Raw genomic sequence first — 18,069 nt, 5'->3', positions numbered from 1 at the left:
GTATCGTCTGCGAACTTACGAACCCACCCATCCACGTTTTCATCTAGATCATTTACATACATCACAAACAGCAGAGGTCCCAGTACGGATCCCTGTGTTTTCTATGGGCAAGCCAATTCTGAATCCAATCTGGATCCCACCTACACCAGACATTCTCTCTTCTCCCCCCTCCCATCAGGCAGAAGATACAAAAGCCTGAAAGCACGTACCACCAGGCTCAAGGACAGCTTCTTTCCCACTGTTATAAGACTATTGAACGTACCTCTAGTATGACAAGATGGATTCTTGACCTCACAATCTACCTCATTATGGCCTTGCACCTTATTGTCTACCTGTACTGCTCTTTCTCTGTAACTGTTACACTTTATTCTGCATTCTGTTATTATCTTCCCTTGTACTACTTCAATGCACTGATGTGATGAAATGATCAGTATGGATGGCTTTCAAAACAAAGTTTTTCACTGTACCTTAGTACATGTGACAATAAACCTATTTACAAATCGGCCAAGTCACTATTGATCCCATGCTACTTAATCTTCTGGATTAGCCTACCATGAGGGAACTTGACAAACACCTTACTAAAATCCATGTAGATAACATCCATAGCTCTACCTTCATTGATCACTTCCATCACCATCTCAAAAAACTCAGTGAAGTTACTAAGACATGACTTGCCCCACACAAGTCCATGGTGACTGTTCCTAACTAGGCCATAGTTTTCCAAATGTACATTAATCTACCACTGACATGAGACTAACTGGTCTGTCGTTTCCAGGATTATCCCCATTTCCCTTCTTGAACAACATTAGCTATTCTCCAATCCTCCAGGACCTCACCTGTGGTTAGAGAGGACACGAAGATATTGGTCAAGGCCCCAGCAATCTCATCTCTTGCTTCCCTCAATAATCTGGGGTACATACCATCAGGCTGTGCGGACCTAAATGTTCCTCAAGGGACCCAGCACAGTCTTAAGTGCCCTAGCGTATTAGCGTGCTCCACACTGATCTCAATATCCTCCACGTCCTTCTCCTTGGTAAATATCGACACAAAGTACTCGTTTATGTCCTCACCCACATCTTCCACCTCTAAGCACATGTTCCCTCCTTTATACTTGAGTGGTTCTACCCTCTGTGTAGTTATCCTCTTGCTCTTGATGTATGTATAGAATGCCTTGGGATTCTCTTTAATCCTACTTGCCAAGAACTTTGTGGCCCCTCCTGGCTCTCCTAATTTCCTTCGAGTTCTTTTCAGGCTGCTTTATAGTCCTCAAGGGCTCAGTTTGATTTTAGCTTCCTAAACCTTACATATGCTTCTTTTTATTTCTTCACTAAACTAATCACCTCTCTTAACATCCAAGGTTCCCTTACCTTGCCATCCTTGTCCTTCCTTCTTACTGGAACATCCCTGTCCTGTACTCTGTGCAGTTGGTCTTTAAACACCCTTCACATGTCAGATGTGGACTTGCCCAAAAACAGCTGTTCCCAATTAACTCTCCCTAGTTCCTGCCGAATGCTCCCTTAATTTGCCCGGCTCCAATGTAATAGTCTCCGCAAGGGAAAATACACTCTCATTGAAACCTCCCAAATATTGAAAGGCCTGGATAGAGTGGCCGTGGAGAGGATGTTTCCAGTAGTGGAAGAGTCCAGGACCAGAGTGCTTTAGACAGCTGTGGAGGCCAAGTCACTGGGTATATTTAAAGTGGAAGTTGATAAGTTCTTGATTAGTAAGGGCATCAAAGGTTACAGGGAGAAGGCAGGAGAATGGGGTTGAGAGGGAAAAGTAAATCAGCCATGAATAGTGGAGCAGACACGATGGGCCAAATGGCCTAATTCTGCTTCGTCTAAACCTCTTGCACTAAGGAGGTCCCAGTCTATAGTGGGGAAGTTGAAGTCTGCTACTACAACAACCCTGTTGTTTTTGCTCCTTTCCCTAATCTGCCTGCATATCTGTTCATCAACATTCCAGTGGTAATTGGAAAGTCTGTAATATAATCCCATCAGTGATTGCACCTTTCTTATTTGAGTTCTACCCATATGGACTCCGTGGATGAGCCCTCCATTATGTCCCCACTGAGTACAGCGGTGATATTGTCTCTAATTAATAGCACAACTCCCCCCTCCCCCCCATCTCTTCAAAACAAAAATCAAAACCCCGGAACATTAAGTATCCAGTCCTGTCCTTCTCTTACCCAAGTCTCTGTAATGACCACAACATCATAGTTTCATGTACTGATCTATGCTCTTAAGTTCATCACCCTTACCCTTTATACTCTTAGCATTAAAATAAACACACTTCAACCTGTCCACCCCATCATGTCTATTACCTTCCTAATAGACATACTGGTCATGACCTGCACCTTCCTCTCAATCTCTCCACTTTCTCACCTGGTGATCTGGTTCCCATCCCTCTGCCAAACTAGTTTAAGCCCTCCCAAGTAGCATTAGCAAACCTCCTGGCCAGGATATTGCTTCTCTTGTACAGTTCAGCTCTGCCCCAGAAGAGGTTTCAGTGATCCAAGAACCTGAAACCCTGCCCCAGTTTCTCAGCCACACATTCCTGCCCTGACTAGCACATGGCACCAGGAGTAATCCAGAAATCACTACCTTTGAGGTCCTGCTTTTCAATCTCCTTTCTAACTCCCTATACTCACTGCACAGGACCTCTTCCCCCTTTCTACCTGTGTCATTGGTACCAATGTGCACCACAACCTCTGGCTGCTCACCCTCCCCCTTGAAAATGTTCTGTAGTTGCTCTTAGACATTCTCAACGCTGGCACCTGGGAGGCAACCCACCATCTGGCATCTCCTTCATGGACACAGAATCTCCTCTAACCATCAAGTCTCCTATCACTATTCTCTACCTGACGTTCCCCTTCCCTGCTGAGCCTCAGAGCAAGCCACAGTGCCACTGACCTGGCTGCTACTGCTGTGCCCTGATAGGTCCTCCCCCCAGCAGTATACAAAGGGGTAGACTTGTTGCTGAGGGGAACAGCCACAGGGGAATCCTGCACTGCCTGCCTGCTCTCTCTACCTTTCCTGGTGGTTACACAGCTATCTGCAGCCTGCTCCTTAGAGTGACTACCTCACTAAAACTCTTACCTATACTGCTCTCAGTATCCTGGACGATCCCAAATACGTCCAACACCAGCTCATTAATGCAGTCAGTCAGAAGCTGCAGCTGGGCACAATTCCTACAGGTGAAGTCATCAGGAACATCTCCCACATCCTGTAGGAGAAGCATGCCACTGTCCTAACTGCCATCCCAGTTACTCTAATAGGAAGAGTAAGTCCAAGGAAAACCTTACCTGCTCTTGCCTGTTCCTTTGCTCAGCCTCCTCTCACTGAAGCCTCTCAAACCAAAGCCTCAGTACTTGTACTCAAACACAGCAATTACAGCTCAAACACAACTGCTCTCCAAAATGGCCACTCTGCTAGAGCCTGCTTTCCTTTTGTACCTGCAAAACAACTTTTAAATGCTGCTAGCTCCTCCCCTCTGCTGCTAAGGCTGCTGGGACTGGAAAATACAAGATAAGATTTCTTTATTAGTCACCTATACATCGAAACACAGTGCCTGGATTGGAGAGTATGGATTATAGGGAGAGATTAAAGGAGCTAGGGCTGTTCTCATTGGAGAGAAGGAGGATGAGGGGAGACATGATAGAGGTATACAAGATATTGAGAGGAATAGATAGAGTGGACAGCCAGCGTCTCTTTCCCAGGGCGCCAATGCTCAAAACAAGAGGACATGGCTTTAAGGTATTGGATGGGAAGTTCAAGGGTGATGTCAGAGGGAGGTTTTTCACCCAGAGAGTGGTTGGTGCATGGAATGCACTGCCTGGGGTGGTGGTGGAGGCTGATACATTGGACAAGTTCAAGAGATTGTTAGATAAGCATATGGAGGAATTTAAGTTAGAGGGATATGTGGGAGGAAGGGGTTAGATAGTCATAGGTATGGTTTGAAGGGCGGCACAACATGGTGGGCCGAAGGGCCTGTATTGTGCCATATTGTTCTATGGTTCTATGGAAATGCATCTTTTGCGTAGAGTGTTCTGGGGGGCAGCCCTCAAGTGTCGCCACGCTTCCGGCACCAACATAGCACGTCCACAACTTCCTAACCCGTACGTCTTTGGAATGTGGGAGGAAACCGGAGCACCCGGAGGAAAGCCACGCAGACACACGGGGAGAACATACAAACTCCTTACAGACAGTGGCTGGAATTGAACCCAGGTCACTGGTGTTATAACAGCATTACGCTAACCACTACACTACCGTGCCTGCCCTTACCTGCATAATGACTGGTTTGCAGTTGCCTGGATTGGAGGGCTTGTGTTATCGGGAGAGACAGGATAGGCTGGGTCTGTTTTGCTGAAGGAGGCTAAGCAGTGACATGACAGAGGTATATAAACTTAAGAGGGGCATAGATAGGGTAGATAGCCCAAGTCTGTTTCTCATGATAGGGGTGTCTAAAACCAGAGGGCGTAGTATTAAGTTAAGAGGGAGGAGGGTTAAAGGAGATCTGAGTGATATATTTTACACAAAGAGTACTTGGTATCTTTAATGAACTGCCATAGGAGGTAGTGAAGGTATTTAAGAGGCATCTGGATAGGTACTTGAATGAGCAGGGCATAGGGGGATATGGAATTAATGCAGGTAAGTGAGATTAGTATAGATAGGCATGATGGTTGGCATAGACATAGCGGGATCAAGGGCTTGTTTCTGTGCTGTACGACTCTATGACCATGACCCTAATACAATGAACACCAAGTAAAAATTCACAGAGAAATTCTAACATGATTGTTTTCTCTGTTGGAGCATTATTCTCACTGTCAATTCATTGTAAGGGAATCTTGTGCTTCTGCATTTATACTAATGTCTGAGAAAGCCTGAGAGATCAATAATGGGATTAAACTGATCCTAATGCACAAAGCAAATGCAGCAGTCGTGACTCCTGAGTAGTTGTAAGTAATGGACCTGGGATAGAGCAGCATCAGAGTCTGTGACCGCTCTGTGTGTTGGAGGCTGGTGATTGATTGCTCTCTCTATCAATGCTCTTGACCATGCCGCTTGGTGACGCAAGCCAATCGATGAGCTGACATTGAGCAATGATGTTGTGTTAGGGTCTTGGTCTGCTGTTTAAAGCCAGTGGTATGATTGACAGGAAAGGGCATAAAGGAATGCAATTTGCAGTGATGTGTAATGATGCTGCTGTTGTCAGTGTCCCAGTGACTCTCAGGGGTCTATTTATGTAATGGAATTACGAAGCAAGCTTTCCCAAGTCCTTTCTGAGGTGTGATTCAGTGAGCAAAGGACATAAATTACCTTCATCAAGACTTATCCTTGGACCGTAGAGATAAACTCAGTTGAAGGAAAATTGACCTTTCCAGTGGATGGCAGTCAATGAATAATAACTCACTGAGAAGTTTTACCTTCTTCCCTTTAATTAAACACAGATTTACAGTGGGTAGACTCTAGACTACAGAATAATTGGCACCTGTGACTGAGATCAATTGGACACACTGCAAGGGTGAAGTTTTGCAGATTGTGAGCTTGGCATGGACTAGAAGTCTTTAACTTAGTTCCAGTGATTGATAGCTTTATAGACTGCAGAGAGAGAAATCTATAAATCCCAAGGTTTAAGAGGATTGGTCTTCACTTAGTGCTTTCTCCCAGAAATCTCACTGCTTCAGATACTCTGACTTGCTTTAGCAACAGACTTACTGTTGTTATGCAGATAATTACAATAGATTTTGCTGTTAACGTAGAACAGTAAGGCACAGTATGGGCCCTTCGGCCCACGATGTTGTGCCAACCTATATAAACACCTACTCCCTGATCAATCTAACCCTTCCCTCCTACACAGCCCATAATCCTCCATTTTACTTACTTCCATGTGCCTATCTAAGAGTCTTTTAAATGTCCCTGTTGTATCAGTCTCCATCACCACCCCCGATAGTGCATTCCAGGCACCCACCATTCTCTGTGTTAGAAACCTACCTCTGACATCTCCCCTAAACTTTCCTCCTCTGACCTTAAACAGATGTCCTCTGGTATTGGTCATTGCCGCCCTGGGGAAAAGGTTTGGCTGTCCACTCTGTCTTTGCCCCCCATAATCTTATACATCTCTATCAAGTCGCCTTTCATCCTGCGTCACTCTAAAGAGAAAAGCCCTAGCTTGCTCAACCTTTCCTCATACAACATGTTCTCTAATCCAGGCAGCATCCTGGTGAATCTCCTCTGCACCCTTTCTAAAGCTTCCACATCCTTCCTATAATGAGGTGACCAGAACTGAAGACAATACTCTGTGTGATCTAACCAGAGTTTTATAGAGCTGCAACATCGCAGCTCTTGAACTCAATTCCCCGACTAATGAAGGCCAACACACCATACGCTTTCTTAACCAGCCTATCAACTTGCACAGCAATTTTGAGGGATCAATGGGCTTGGACCCCAAGATCCCTCTGTTCCTCCACACTGCTAAGAATCCTGCCATTATCCTTGTACTCTGCCTTCAAGTTCGTTCTTCCAAAGTGTATCACTTCACATTTTGCTAGATTGAACTCCATCTACCACTTCTCCACTCAACTCTGCATCCTGTCTATATCATAGAACAATATTTTCTAGTGCCGGGTTTTATATGTTTCAGGAAGGACAGGGAGGGAGGCAAGAGAGGTGGGGGAGCGGCACTGTTGATCAGAGATAGTGTCACGGCTGCGGAAAAGGTGGACGTTGTGGAGGGATTGTCTACGGAGTCTCTGTGGGTGGAGGTTAGGAACAGGAAGGGGTCGATAACGGTGCTGGGTGTTTTTTATAGGCCGCCCAATAGTGACAGGGTTATTGAGGAGCAGATAAGGAAGCAGATCCTAGAAAGGTGCGAGAATAACAGTTGTTGTGATGGGGGATTTTAATTTCCCAAACATCGATTGGCATCTCCAGACAGTGAGGGGATTAGATGGGGTGGAGTTTGTTAGGTGTGTTCAGGAAGGGTTCTTGACACAGTATGTAGATAGACCTACAAGAGGAGAGGCTGTGCTTGATTTGATATTGGGTAATGAACCTGGTCAGGTGTCAGATCTCTCAGTGGGTGAACATTTTGATGATAGTGATCATAATTCTATCTCCTTTACGTTAGCACTAGAGAGGGATAGGAACAGACAGGCTAGAAAGGTGTTTACTTGGAGTAAAGGGAATTATGAGGCTCTCAGGCAGGAAATTGGAAGATTAAATTGGGAACAGATGTTCTCTGGGAAAAGTACGGAAGATATGTGGCAAATATTCAGGGGATATTTGTGTGGAGCTCTGCATAGACATGTTCCGATGAGACAGGGAAGTCATGATAGGATACAGGAACTGTGGTGTACGAAGGCTATAATAAGTCTAGTCAAAAGGAAAAGAAAAGCATACAAAAGGTACAGAGAGCTAGGTAATGTTAGAGATCTGGAAGAGTACAAGGCTAAAAGGAAGGAACTTAAGAAAGAGATTAGGAGAGCCAGAAGGGGACATGAGAAGGCCTTGGCGGGCAGGATTAAGGAAAACCCCCAGGCGTTCTACAAGTATGTGAAGAGTAAGAGGATGAAATGCGAAAGGATAGGGCCTGTCAAATGCAGCAGTGGGAAAGTGTGTATGGATCCGGAAGAAATAGCAGAGGTACTTAATGAATACTTTACATCAGTATTCACCACGGGAAAAGATCTGGGGGATTGTAGTGGGGACTTGCAGTGGCCTGAAAAGCTTGAGCATGTAGATATTAGAAAAGCGGTGGTGCTGAAACTTTTGGAAAGCATCAAGTTAGATAAGTCGCCGGGACCGAATGAGATGTACCCCAGGTTGCTGTGGGAGGCAAGGGAGGAGATTGCGGAACCTATGACGATGATCTTTGTGTTGTCCATGGAGACGGGAGAGGTTCCAGGTTGCGGATGTTGTTCCCTTATTCAAGAAGGGGAGTAGGGATAGCCCAGGAAATTATAGACTGGTGAGTCTTACCTCAGTGGTTGGTAAGCTGATGGAGAAGATCCTGAGAGGCAGGATTTATGAACATTTGGAGAGGTATAATATGATTAGGGATAGTTTGCATGGCTTTGTTAAGGGCAGGTCCTGTCTTATGAGCCTGACTGAATCTTTTGAGGATGTGACTAAGCACATCACTGAAGGGAGAGCAGTAGATGTAGTGTATATGGATTTCAGCAAGGCATTTGATAAGGTACCCTATGCGAGGCTTATGGAGAAGGTGAGGAGACGTGGGATCCGAGGGGACATTGCAGTGTGGATCCAGAACTGGCTGGCCCACAGAAGGCAAAGAGTGGTTGTTGAAGGGTCGTATTCTGCATGGAGGTTGGTGACCAGTGGTGTACCACAGGGATCTGTACTGGGACCCTTACTCTTTGTTATTTTTATAAACGACCTGGATGAGGAAGTGGAGGGGTGGGTTAGTAAGTTTACGGATGACACGAATGTTGGGGGTGTTGTGGATAGTTTGGAGGGCTGTCAGGTTACAGAGGGTCATAGATAGGATGCAAAGTTGGGCTGAGAAGTGGCAGATGCAGTTCAACCCAGATAAGTGTGAAGTGGTTCATTTTGGTAGGTCGAATATGTTGGCGGAATATAGTATTAATGGTAGGACCCTTGGCAGTGTGGAGGATCAGAGGGATCTTGGGGTCCGAGTCCATAGGACGCTCAAAGCGGCTGCACAGGTTGACTCTGTGGTTAAGAAGGCATATGGTGTATTGTCCTTCATCAATCGGGGAATTGAATTTAGGAGCCAGGAGGTATTGTTGCAGCTATATAGGTCCCTGGTCAGACCCCACTTGGAGTATTTTGCTCAGTTCTGGTCACCTCACTACAGGAAAGATGTGGAAGCCATAGAGAGGGTGCAGAGGAGATTTACAAGGATGCTGCCTGGAATGCAGAGCATGCCTTATGAAAGCAGGTTGAGGGAACTCGGCCTTTTCTCCTTGGAGAGACGGAGGATGAAGGGGGATTTGATAGAGGTGTATAAGATGATGAGAGGTATTGATAGGGTAGATAGTCAGAGGCTTTTCCCCAGGGCTGAATTGGTGGCCACAAGAGGACATAGGTTTAAGGTGCTGGGGAGTAGATATAGAGGAGATGTCGGGTAAGTTTTTTACTCAGAGAGTGGTGAGTACATGGAATAGGCTGCCAGAAACGGTGGTGGAGGCTGATACGATAGGGTCTTTCATGAGACTGTTAGATAGGTATATGGAGCTGAGTAAAATAGAGGGCTATGGGTAAGCCTAGTAATTTCTAGGGTAGGGACATGTTCGGCACAGCTTTGTGGGCCAAAGGGCCTGAATTGTGCTGTAATTATTCTATGTTCTAATATAGCATAATACAGGCTCTTTGGCCCACAATGTTGTGCCAACCTAGGACTATCTAACCCCTTCCTCCCACATATCCCTCTATTTTAAATTCCTCCATATGCTTATCTGGTAATCTCTTGAATTTGACTAATGTACCTGCCTCCACCACTACCCCAGGCAGCGCATTCCATGTCCCAACCACTCTCTGGGTAAAAAAACCTTCCTCTGATATCTCCCTTGAACTTCCCACCCATTACTTTAAAGCCATGCCCTCTTGTATTTAGCATTGGTACCCTGGGAAAGAGGCGCTGGCTGTCTACTCTATTCCTCAATATTTTGTACACTTCTATCATGTCTCCTCGCATCCTCCTCCTCTCCAAAGAGTAAAGCCCTAGCTCCCTTAGTCTCTCCTCATAATGCATACTCTCTAATCCAGGCAGCATCCTGGTAAATCTCCTCTGCACCCTTTCCCATGCTTCCACATCCTTCCTATAATGAGGCAACCAGAACTGGACACAGTAGTCTAAGTGTGGTCTGACCAGAGTTTTGTAGAGCTGCATCATTACCTCGCGGCTCTTAAACTTGATCCCACGACTTATGAATGCCAACATCCCATAAGCTTTCTTAACCACCCTATCCACCTGTGAGACAACTTTCAGGGATCTGTGGATATGAACACCCAGATCCTTCTGCTCCTCCACACTACCCATATCCCATTGTAACCTACGACAACCTTCTACACTTCCTACAACACCTCCAACCTTCGTGTCATCTGCAAATTTACTAACCCGTCCCTCCACTTCTTCATCCAAGTCATTTATAAAAATCACAAAGAGTAGGAGTCCCAGAACAGATCCCTGCAAAACACCACAAGTCACTGACCTCCAGGCAGAATGCTGTCCATCTACTGCCACCCTCTGCCTTCTGTGGGCAAGCCAATTCCAAATCCAGGCAGCCAAGTCTCCATAGATCCCATGCCTCATGACTTTCTGGATGAGCCTACCATGGGGAACCTTGTCAAACACCTTACTAAAGTCCACATACACCACATCCACCGCTCTACCTCCATCAATTTGTTTTGTCACCTCCTCTAAAAACCCAATTAGGCTCGTGAGCCACGACCTGCCCCTCACAAAGCCATGCTGACGATCCCTAATAAGACTATGCTTCTCCAAATGCTCGTAAATCCTTGCTGCAAGCTGTATTTATCTGAATATACTCATGTTTGGATTTCATATTTTTCCACATTTTGTTCCATCTGCTTTGTTCTTGCCCACATCACTCTGTCCGTATCTTCTTGAATGGCTTCCTTCTCCCTACTCACAATCTCACCTAGAGCCAAAGAGTACTACAGCACAGAAACAGGCCCTTCGGCCCATCTAGTCCATGCCGACCTGATCTTCTGCCTAGTCCCATCTACCTGCACCCGGACCATATCCCCCCAAACCCATCCCATCTATGTACCTATCCAAACTTCTCTTAAATGTTACAATTCAACCCCCATCTACCACTTCCACTGGCAACTCATTCCACACTCGCACCGCCCTCTAAGTGAAGAAGTTCGCCTTCAGATTCCTTTAAATATTTCACCTTTCACCCTAAACCTATGACCTCTGGTTCTAATCTCACCCAATCTAGTTTTGCACCATCAGCAAACTTGGAGAACTTGACATTTCATCTCTTGGTTGATGCAGATTGTGAAAAAACTGGGGCCCAAGCATTGATCCTTGCTATACCCCTCTGGTCACACCCAGTGAATAAACCATTCTTTGCATTCATATAGAATCACGGAGTTATACAGCACAGAACAGGCCCATTTTGTCCATGCCAACCAAGGTACCTATCCACGCTGATCCCATTTGCCTGCTTTTGGCCCAAGTCCCTCCTATCCGCGTACCTGTCCAAATTTCTTTTAAATGTTGTAATCGTACCTGCCTTTACAGCTTCCTTTGGCAGTTCGTTCAGTGTATTCACCCTTTATGTGAAAAAGTTGCTCCTCGAGTCTCTTTCCCTTTTAACCTTATACCCATGCCCTCTAGTTTTAGACTTTGCTACCCTGGGAAAAAGACTGTGACCATCCACCTTATCTACGCCCCTCATGATTTTATATACTTCTATAAGGTCACCCCTCTTCCTCCTGTGCTCCAGGGAAAACCTATACAGCCTCTCCTTATAACTCAAGCCTTCCAATCCCAGTAACATCATTATGAATCTTTTCTGCACCTTCTCTAGCTTATTTACAGCCTTCCTATAGCTGGGCGACCAGAACTACACACAGTGCTCCAGGTGTGACCTGATTTGAGAGGAGATTGCTGGGGCTATGACAGAGATCTTTGGATCTGTTTTAGCTGCTGAGGACTGGAGAGTAGCCAATGTTGTTCCTCTCTTTAATAAGGGCAGTAAAGACAAACTGGAAAATTATAGGTTGGTGAGCCTTACATCAGTGGTATGGAAATTATTGGATAAGATTCTTAGGTATAAGATCTTTTCGCACCTGGAAAAAGATAGATTTATTATTGACAATCATCATGGCTTTATACAGGGGAGGTCATGTCTTACAAACCTGAGTGAGTTTTTTGAGGAGGTAATGAAGATGATTGATCAGGGTAGGGCAGTGGACGTTGTCTACATGGACTTCTGTAAAGCTTTTGACAATATCTCTCATGGTAGACTGATCCAGAAGATTAAGGCACATGGGATCCATGGAGACTTAGTAGATTGGATTCAAAATTGGCTTGGCCATAGAAGACTTAGGGGAGTGGTGTTATTTTGACTGGGGGGCCTGTGACTGGTGCTGTTCCGCGGGGTTGAGTGCTTGGACCTCTATTGTTTGTGATATTTGGGTGAAAATGCAGGTGGGGTGATTAGTAAGTTTGCAGATGATACAAAAGTTGGCTGAGTTATGGATAGTGAGGAAAGTTGTCAAATGATTCAGCAGGATATAGATCAGTTGGAAATGTGGGCAGAGGAATGGCAGATGGAGTTTAATCTGGACTACTGTGAGGTGTTGCACTTTGGGAAATTGAAGGATCCTTGGGAGCATTGATGTACAGAGGGATCTTGGGGCCTGGAAGTCATTTGGCAGCTGTATAAGACTTTGATTAGGCTAGATTTGGAGTACTGTGGGCAGTTCTGGTCACTGCATTACAGGAAGGATGTGGAGGCTTTGGAGAGAGTGGAGATGAGGTTCACTAGGATATTGTCTGACTTAGAGAGCATGACCTCCAAGGAGAGGTTGGACAAACTTGAATTATTTTCTCTGGAGCATCAGAGGCTGAGGGGCGACCTGATAGAAGTTTATAAAATTAAGAAGGAGCATAGACAGGGTAGATGGACTCTTTTTCTCAGGGTGGAAATATCAAATACTAGAGGGCATAGCTTTAAGGTGAGGGGGGAATGTTTAAAGGAGATTTAGAAGGCATTTTTTACACAGTGTTGTTGGTGCCTGGAATGTATTGCCAGGGAAAGTGGTGGAAACAGATATGATAGCAACGTTTATGAATCTTCTAGACTGACACATGAAGTGGGAGAGAATGGAGGAATATAGACCACGTGCGGGCAGATGTGCAGTTTAAATTGGCATCATGGTCAGCACAGATATTGTGGGCCAAAGGGCCTGTTCCTGTGCTGCACTGTTCTATGTTTTATACAACTGTTAAGTGACATCCCAACTCCTTTATTCAATGTCTCGATTGATAAAGGTAAGCACACCTTCTTCACCATTCTGTCTACCTGTGTCACCACTGTCAGGGAACTATGTACTTGTACACCAAGGTCTCACTGATGAATAGCACTTCCCAGGTCCCTGTCATTCACTGTGTATGTCCTGGCCTGGTTTAACTTCCCAGTCTCATCACTTCCATTTGTCTGAGTTAAATCCCACCTGCCATTCACTTCCCCATTTTCCCAGTTTATCCAGGTCCTGTTGTAACCTTAGACAACCCTCTTCACTGTTCACTGTACCATCAATTTTGGTGTCATCTGCAGACTTTCAAGGCCTTGGAATGTGTGGAAAATAGGTTTACCAAAATGGCAATCTGCTGGAGGAACTCGGCGGGTCGAGCAGCATCTGTGGAAGGAAAGGAATTGTCAATGTTTTGGGTTGAAACCCTGCATCAGGAAATTAGAAAATGGACTTCAATCTCATGGAGAGACTGGAGAAGCTGGACTTGTTCTCCTTGGAGCACCCAGGGTTAAGAGGACATTGGAATGCTCAAAATTCTGAGAACCTTTGTTAGAATGGAAAGGGAGAAAGGATTTCAATGTAAGGATTAGTAATTCGGCTTCAGTCATTGGTGAAGGAGGCAGAGGGGAGATGGCAAGAATGTTTTAGACAGCGAGTTGTGATCTGGAATGTGTTGCCTGAAGGAATCGTGGAAATAGGTTCAGAGGAAACTTTCCACAGGGAATTATATAAAAACTTGGAAATGGCAGGATGTGGGAAAAGGGTAGGGGAGTGGAAGCAGATGGAGAGTTCTTGCGATGAGCAGGCATGGTGGACTGCATGGCCTCCTGTGCTGTGAGGCTCTGTAGTTATAAGTGACAGTCGGGGAAAGGGCCAGCAGTTTAGATCAGTGCTGCTGAAGAATATATTACAGTGAGTTTTAGTTGTGTCTTACTGCTGCAATACTTGTGCTAATGTGGGCAAGTCATATTGAACTTGTGTCATTATCCTGAGGCAGCAATGAAATGGGAAGAAATAAAATTTGACTGCTGGTGATTTCCGTGCTGCAGTACCAGGGCTGGAGGTGGTGAAGGAGAGTCCGTCATTCACCTGCTATTAATTCATGCTTTCTCACTGCTGTACTGGTCACTGTGAGCTAAAGGTTGTCCTGTCTCTGGCAGTTAGAAAATGCATCTGTCAGAAAAAGGGGAGCCAAGTTGCTGGCCATTTCATGGCAACTTCTCTAACTCATGGTTTAGCACAGGTGGATAATGTGAACCACACCAGCAAAGGGAAGCACAGGTCTGGGCCAGGCTAAACTCTGAGGTTGGACCATAAACTCATCTGAAAAATGAGTGAAGATGTGACTGATTTGTTCAAGCTTCTTAGGGTTGTTTTAAAGTAATTCAGAACAAAAACTAGTTCACTTGTCAGTATGTTGGTAAATTTTCATCCTCAGTAGAAAGGAGCAATCAGGCCAAGTAAATATGACAGCCTCTTGTTAGGACACACAATGATGGTGGAAGATGGTGGAACAGTCAAAAGGGAAGTGTTTAAGTACTTGAAAGTTAAGCGTGTAAAAGAAACGGGCTAATCGGAGTGAGATTAGTAGAAGATTGATGGTCTGAATGGACACCCTGCACTGTAAAATGCCATGCTTTTCAGCCCCAGGTGGGCTGTAGGTTGTTGTAGATGGCTACAATCCTTGCTGCTTGGGAGAAATAGCTGGTGACTGGGATATTGTTTAGAATTTTAGTCTGTGGTTTCTTTAGTATTTCATTGTCAGTACCAATGCCAATATAATCCTTACATTCATTTACACTTGTCTTTCCCGAACACCAAAGTTATAAACTGGTTCCAAAACCTCAACATGTTGCTTCAATGTGGCAGACCTAATTGTCATACAATCTAACATTCACTTATCGTACAGACATGGATAAAGTTTGGAGTATTCATTAACAGCTGATAGTATGTGGGGAACTGACTATCCTTCACCTGCAGTGAGCTCTTATTGTTAGGCTGAAAGCCTTGTTTCTGTTAAATAAAAAAAGTGATATCATGGTGTTCAGTTTGTCAGCACCTTGATATGTCTTTGTTTTATTTGTCACCCACAAAGTGCCCTTTATGTCTAATCTATACCTACAAATGTGACTCTTCCCATTGTCATCTGGATCTGAACAGTTAGACACTATAAACATCACAAAACAGCTTGTTCTGAAAAGACACTGAGCTCAGTGATCAACTGCAACTATGTCAGTACAGACTCTGACTTAAATCTGTGCTTTGGAAGTGGCCGCCCCACAGTCTCTTGATTACCCAGCAACATGCTGTGGCACCTTTCATTGTTGAAAAACCTGCTGATGCTTATAATCAATACTAGTTGATTGCTTGATCAAGCTCCCGGGGGCTACTGGTTGTATTCCAGCATTGTTTTAGGGAGTCTGTAAAAGAGCTCCTGATAATACAAACCAAAGAACATTTTTCTTTCTCAATTGTCATTGGTGCTTTAGTAACAAGTTTAGTGCCTCGTTGTATCATTCCTTGCCACGTTCCCTGGTTCTCCTCATGATTCGGTTGCTTTTTCCTCAACTTCTATCTTGAGTTTATGTTTCTTTGAGCACAATTTTGTTGGACTCTTTTTTGTTCCTTATTAGAATTATTTGGAGAATGCTTTGCTTTCCTGTTGACGTGTGCCTGTGCGAAGCACCTTAGTCTGCTCTTGATGTTGCAAGCATTGCGAAGAATAAATGCGCCTTTCTTGGTCTGCTGCTCACCTGCATCCTGGAATCCTGGAGTGACAAGACCACAGCAGTGGGGAATAAATCGACTGTACCTTTCACTCTTTTCAGCGACAAATCCCCCTGCATCTGGGGAGAAAAGCAGGCGGTCAAAGGGAACTGACTCAAAATGTTGACTGCCTGCTTTTCTTCACGGATGCTGCCTGGCTTGCTGAGTTCCTCCAGCATCATGGTGTTTTTCATCTAGATTCCAGCATCTGTAATCCTTTGTTTCTCTAATATTCCCCCCTGCATCTGGCTTGCCTTTATAATTAAATGCAAAGAGACTTTTTTTTCTTCATCATGCTGTAGTTTGGAGGGACAGCTTCATTACAGATACTCATTTACATGGAAATGGCAAAAATGCTGGTCACAAATCATTTTTTCAATCTTGTTCTTCCAAGGTTTGGGAGTACCTGCTGAAAACCAATGGTACAGGAGCTCCACGTATCAATGTGTTCATGGCAGTGCCCACTGTATATGCCAGACTCATTGAATACCACACCAAGAACTTCACTCAAAGCCACGTGAAGGATTTCATCCACAGCATATGCCAGAGCAACATCAGGTAAGAGAATAATCCAAGCATCTATACAATGGTAGGAGAGTGATTTCGGGACTCTGTCCTCAGGTAACTTTAAAAGATGTTTCTATGGCTGCAAATGAGACTCCAGGAATGGTATACACAAGAATAATCCAAGCATCTATACAATGGTAGGAGAGTGATTTCGGAACTCTGTCCTCAGGTAACTTTAAAAAATGTTTCTATGGCTGCAAATGAGACTCCAGGAATGGTATACACAAGACATCGTAGGTGCTGGAGGAACTCAGCAGGCCAGGCAACATCTGTGGAGGGTTGATGTTTCAGGTTGAGACTCTTCACCTGGACTGAAAGAGCAGAGGGGAGATAGGTGGTATAAAGAGGCAAGGGGAAGGAGTGGGGCAAGAGCTGGCAAATGATAGGTGGATCCAGGTGAGGAGGGGTTGATTGGCTGATGGAGTCAGGAGGCGGAGGGAAAGGTGGAGATGGGGACAGAGGCTGGGAGGTGATAGGTGGAGGCAACAAGAGGCTGCAGGTATGGAATCTGATAAGAAAAGGTGAAGAGAAGCCAAATAAGGAAAGTGGGGTGGACAGATGGGTTCCCAATCCCCTCCCCTCACCTCTTTATACTGACTATCTCCTCCCTATTTTTCAGTAAAGATGAAGGGTCAACTGTCCATTTTCTTCCACACATGCTGCCTAACATTAGTAGGCAAGTTATTGGAAAAAATTCTGAGGGACAAGATTAATGATCACTTGGAAAGGCAGGGACTGGTCAGAGAGAGCCAGCATGGCTTTGTCAAGGGCAGATCTTGTCTGACCAGTCTGACTGAATTTTTTGAGGAGGTAACAAAATGTATTGACAAGGGCAGTGCAGTAGATGAGGATTACACATACTTCATTAAGGCCTTCGACAAGGTCCCAATTGGGAGACTGGTCTGGAAGGTTAGGGCCCATAGGATCTGGGCAAGTGGGCAAATTGGATCCAAACTTGGCTCATCAATAGGAGACTGAGGGTGATGGTAGAGGGTTTACCTCGCCTCTGATTCTCCTTCCAGGCAACCAAAATCTGTTCCTTCTGATTATTAACCCTCAGCCATCGAAAATACTTGTTTTATTTAAAGTCTTCATGACTTTAAACCTCCTCTTAGCTTTCTCAGTTCTGAGGAGAACAAACTTTGTCCCACAAGTCTCTCCATGTAACTCTAGTCTTTCACCTATGGAACTTGTCAAATTAATCTCTTCTAGAACCAACACATGGCCTTAGTGTCCTTCCTGAATCACAGAGTAGCCATAGTCCACTAGATGAAGCTGTTTTATACGGGTTTAGTGCAACTTCCTGCTGTTGCACTTCTTGGGAATATTGGGAGGAACATAGAGAGACATTGGAGTGTACGTGGACACATCCTTAAGGTAGCAGGACAGATCAGTAAGGTGATTAAATTGTGTATGTGATGCTTACCGTTATTAGCTGGGGTATAAATATAAGAAGAGGGAGGGCAAGTCTAATCAGACTCCAGCTTGAATATTGTACATTTCAAGCCACTGAAAGACAGAAAGGATTTGACTGTGCTAGAGAGGGTTACAGAGATGATACAGGACTGGAAACTTGTAGCTATGGAGAAAGATTGGATAAGCTAGAGCTGTTTTCTTAGAAACAGAGGTGAGATTTCCTGGAGGTGTCTAAAATTATGGAGGCCTTGACAGAGTAAATAGGAGGGTTTATTTTCTACAACATAGGGGTCAAAAATCAGTGGGTGTAAGTTTAAAGTAA

The 18,069-nt window shown here is 44.8% G+C and overlaps 1 protein-coding gene across 5 annotated transcripts in view; it reads left to right on the top strand.

The window, feature by feature from the left end:
- acsf3 (acyl-CoA synthetase family member 3) overlaps positions 1-18,069 on the top strand; it is a 64,350-nt gene that overhangs the window by 13,175 nt on the left and 33,106 nt on the right. For 4 of the 5 annotated variants that reach the window (XM_052028623.1, XM_052028622.1, XM_052028625.1 and 1 more), the window contains exon 4: positions 16,159-16,322. In XM_052028623.1, coding sequence (XP_051884583.1) covers positions 16,159-16,322 — 164 coding nt within the window. Of the gene's footprint in view, positions 1-12,937; positions 13,015-16,158; positions 16,323-18,069 lie in introns of those variants that run through there. The other variant, XM_052028626.1, reaches the window with a different exon arrangement.

Source organism: Pristis pectinata, chromosome 13 (genome assembly GCF_009764475.1).
Source record: "Pristis pectinata isolate sPriPec2 chromosome 13, sPriPec2.1.pri, whole genome shotgun sequence".
NCBI classification, from domain to species: Eukaryota; Metazoa; Chordata; class Chondrichthyes; order Rhinopristiformes; family Pristidae; genus Pristis; species Pristis pectinata.
Note: the sequence above shows the minus strand (reverse complement) of the source record. Positions and strands in the feature narration are given on the sequence as shown.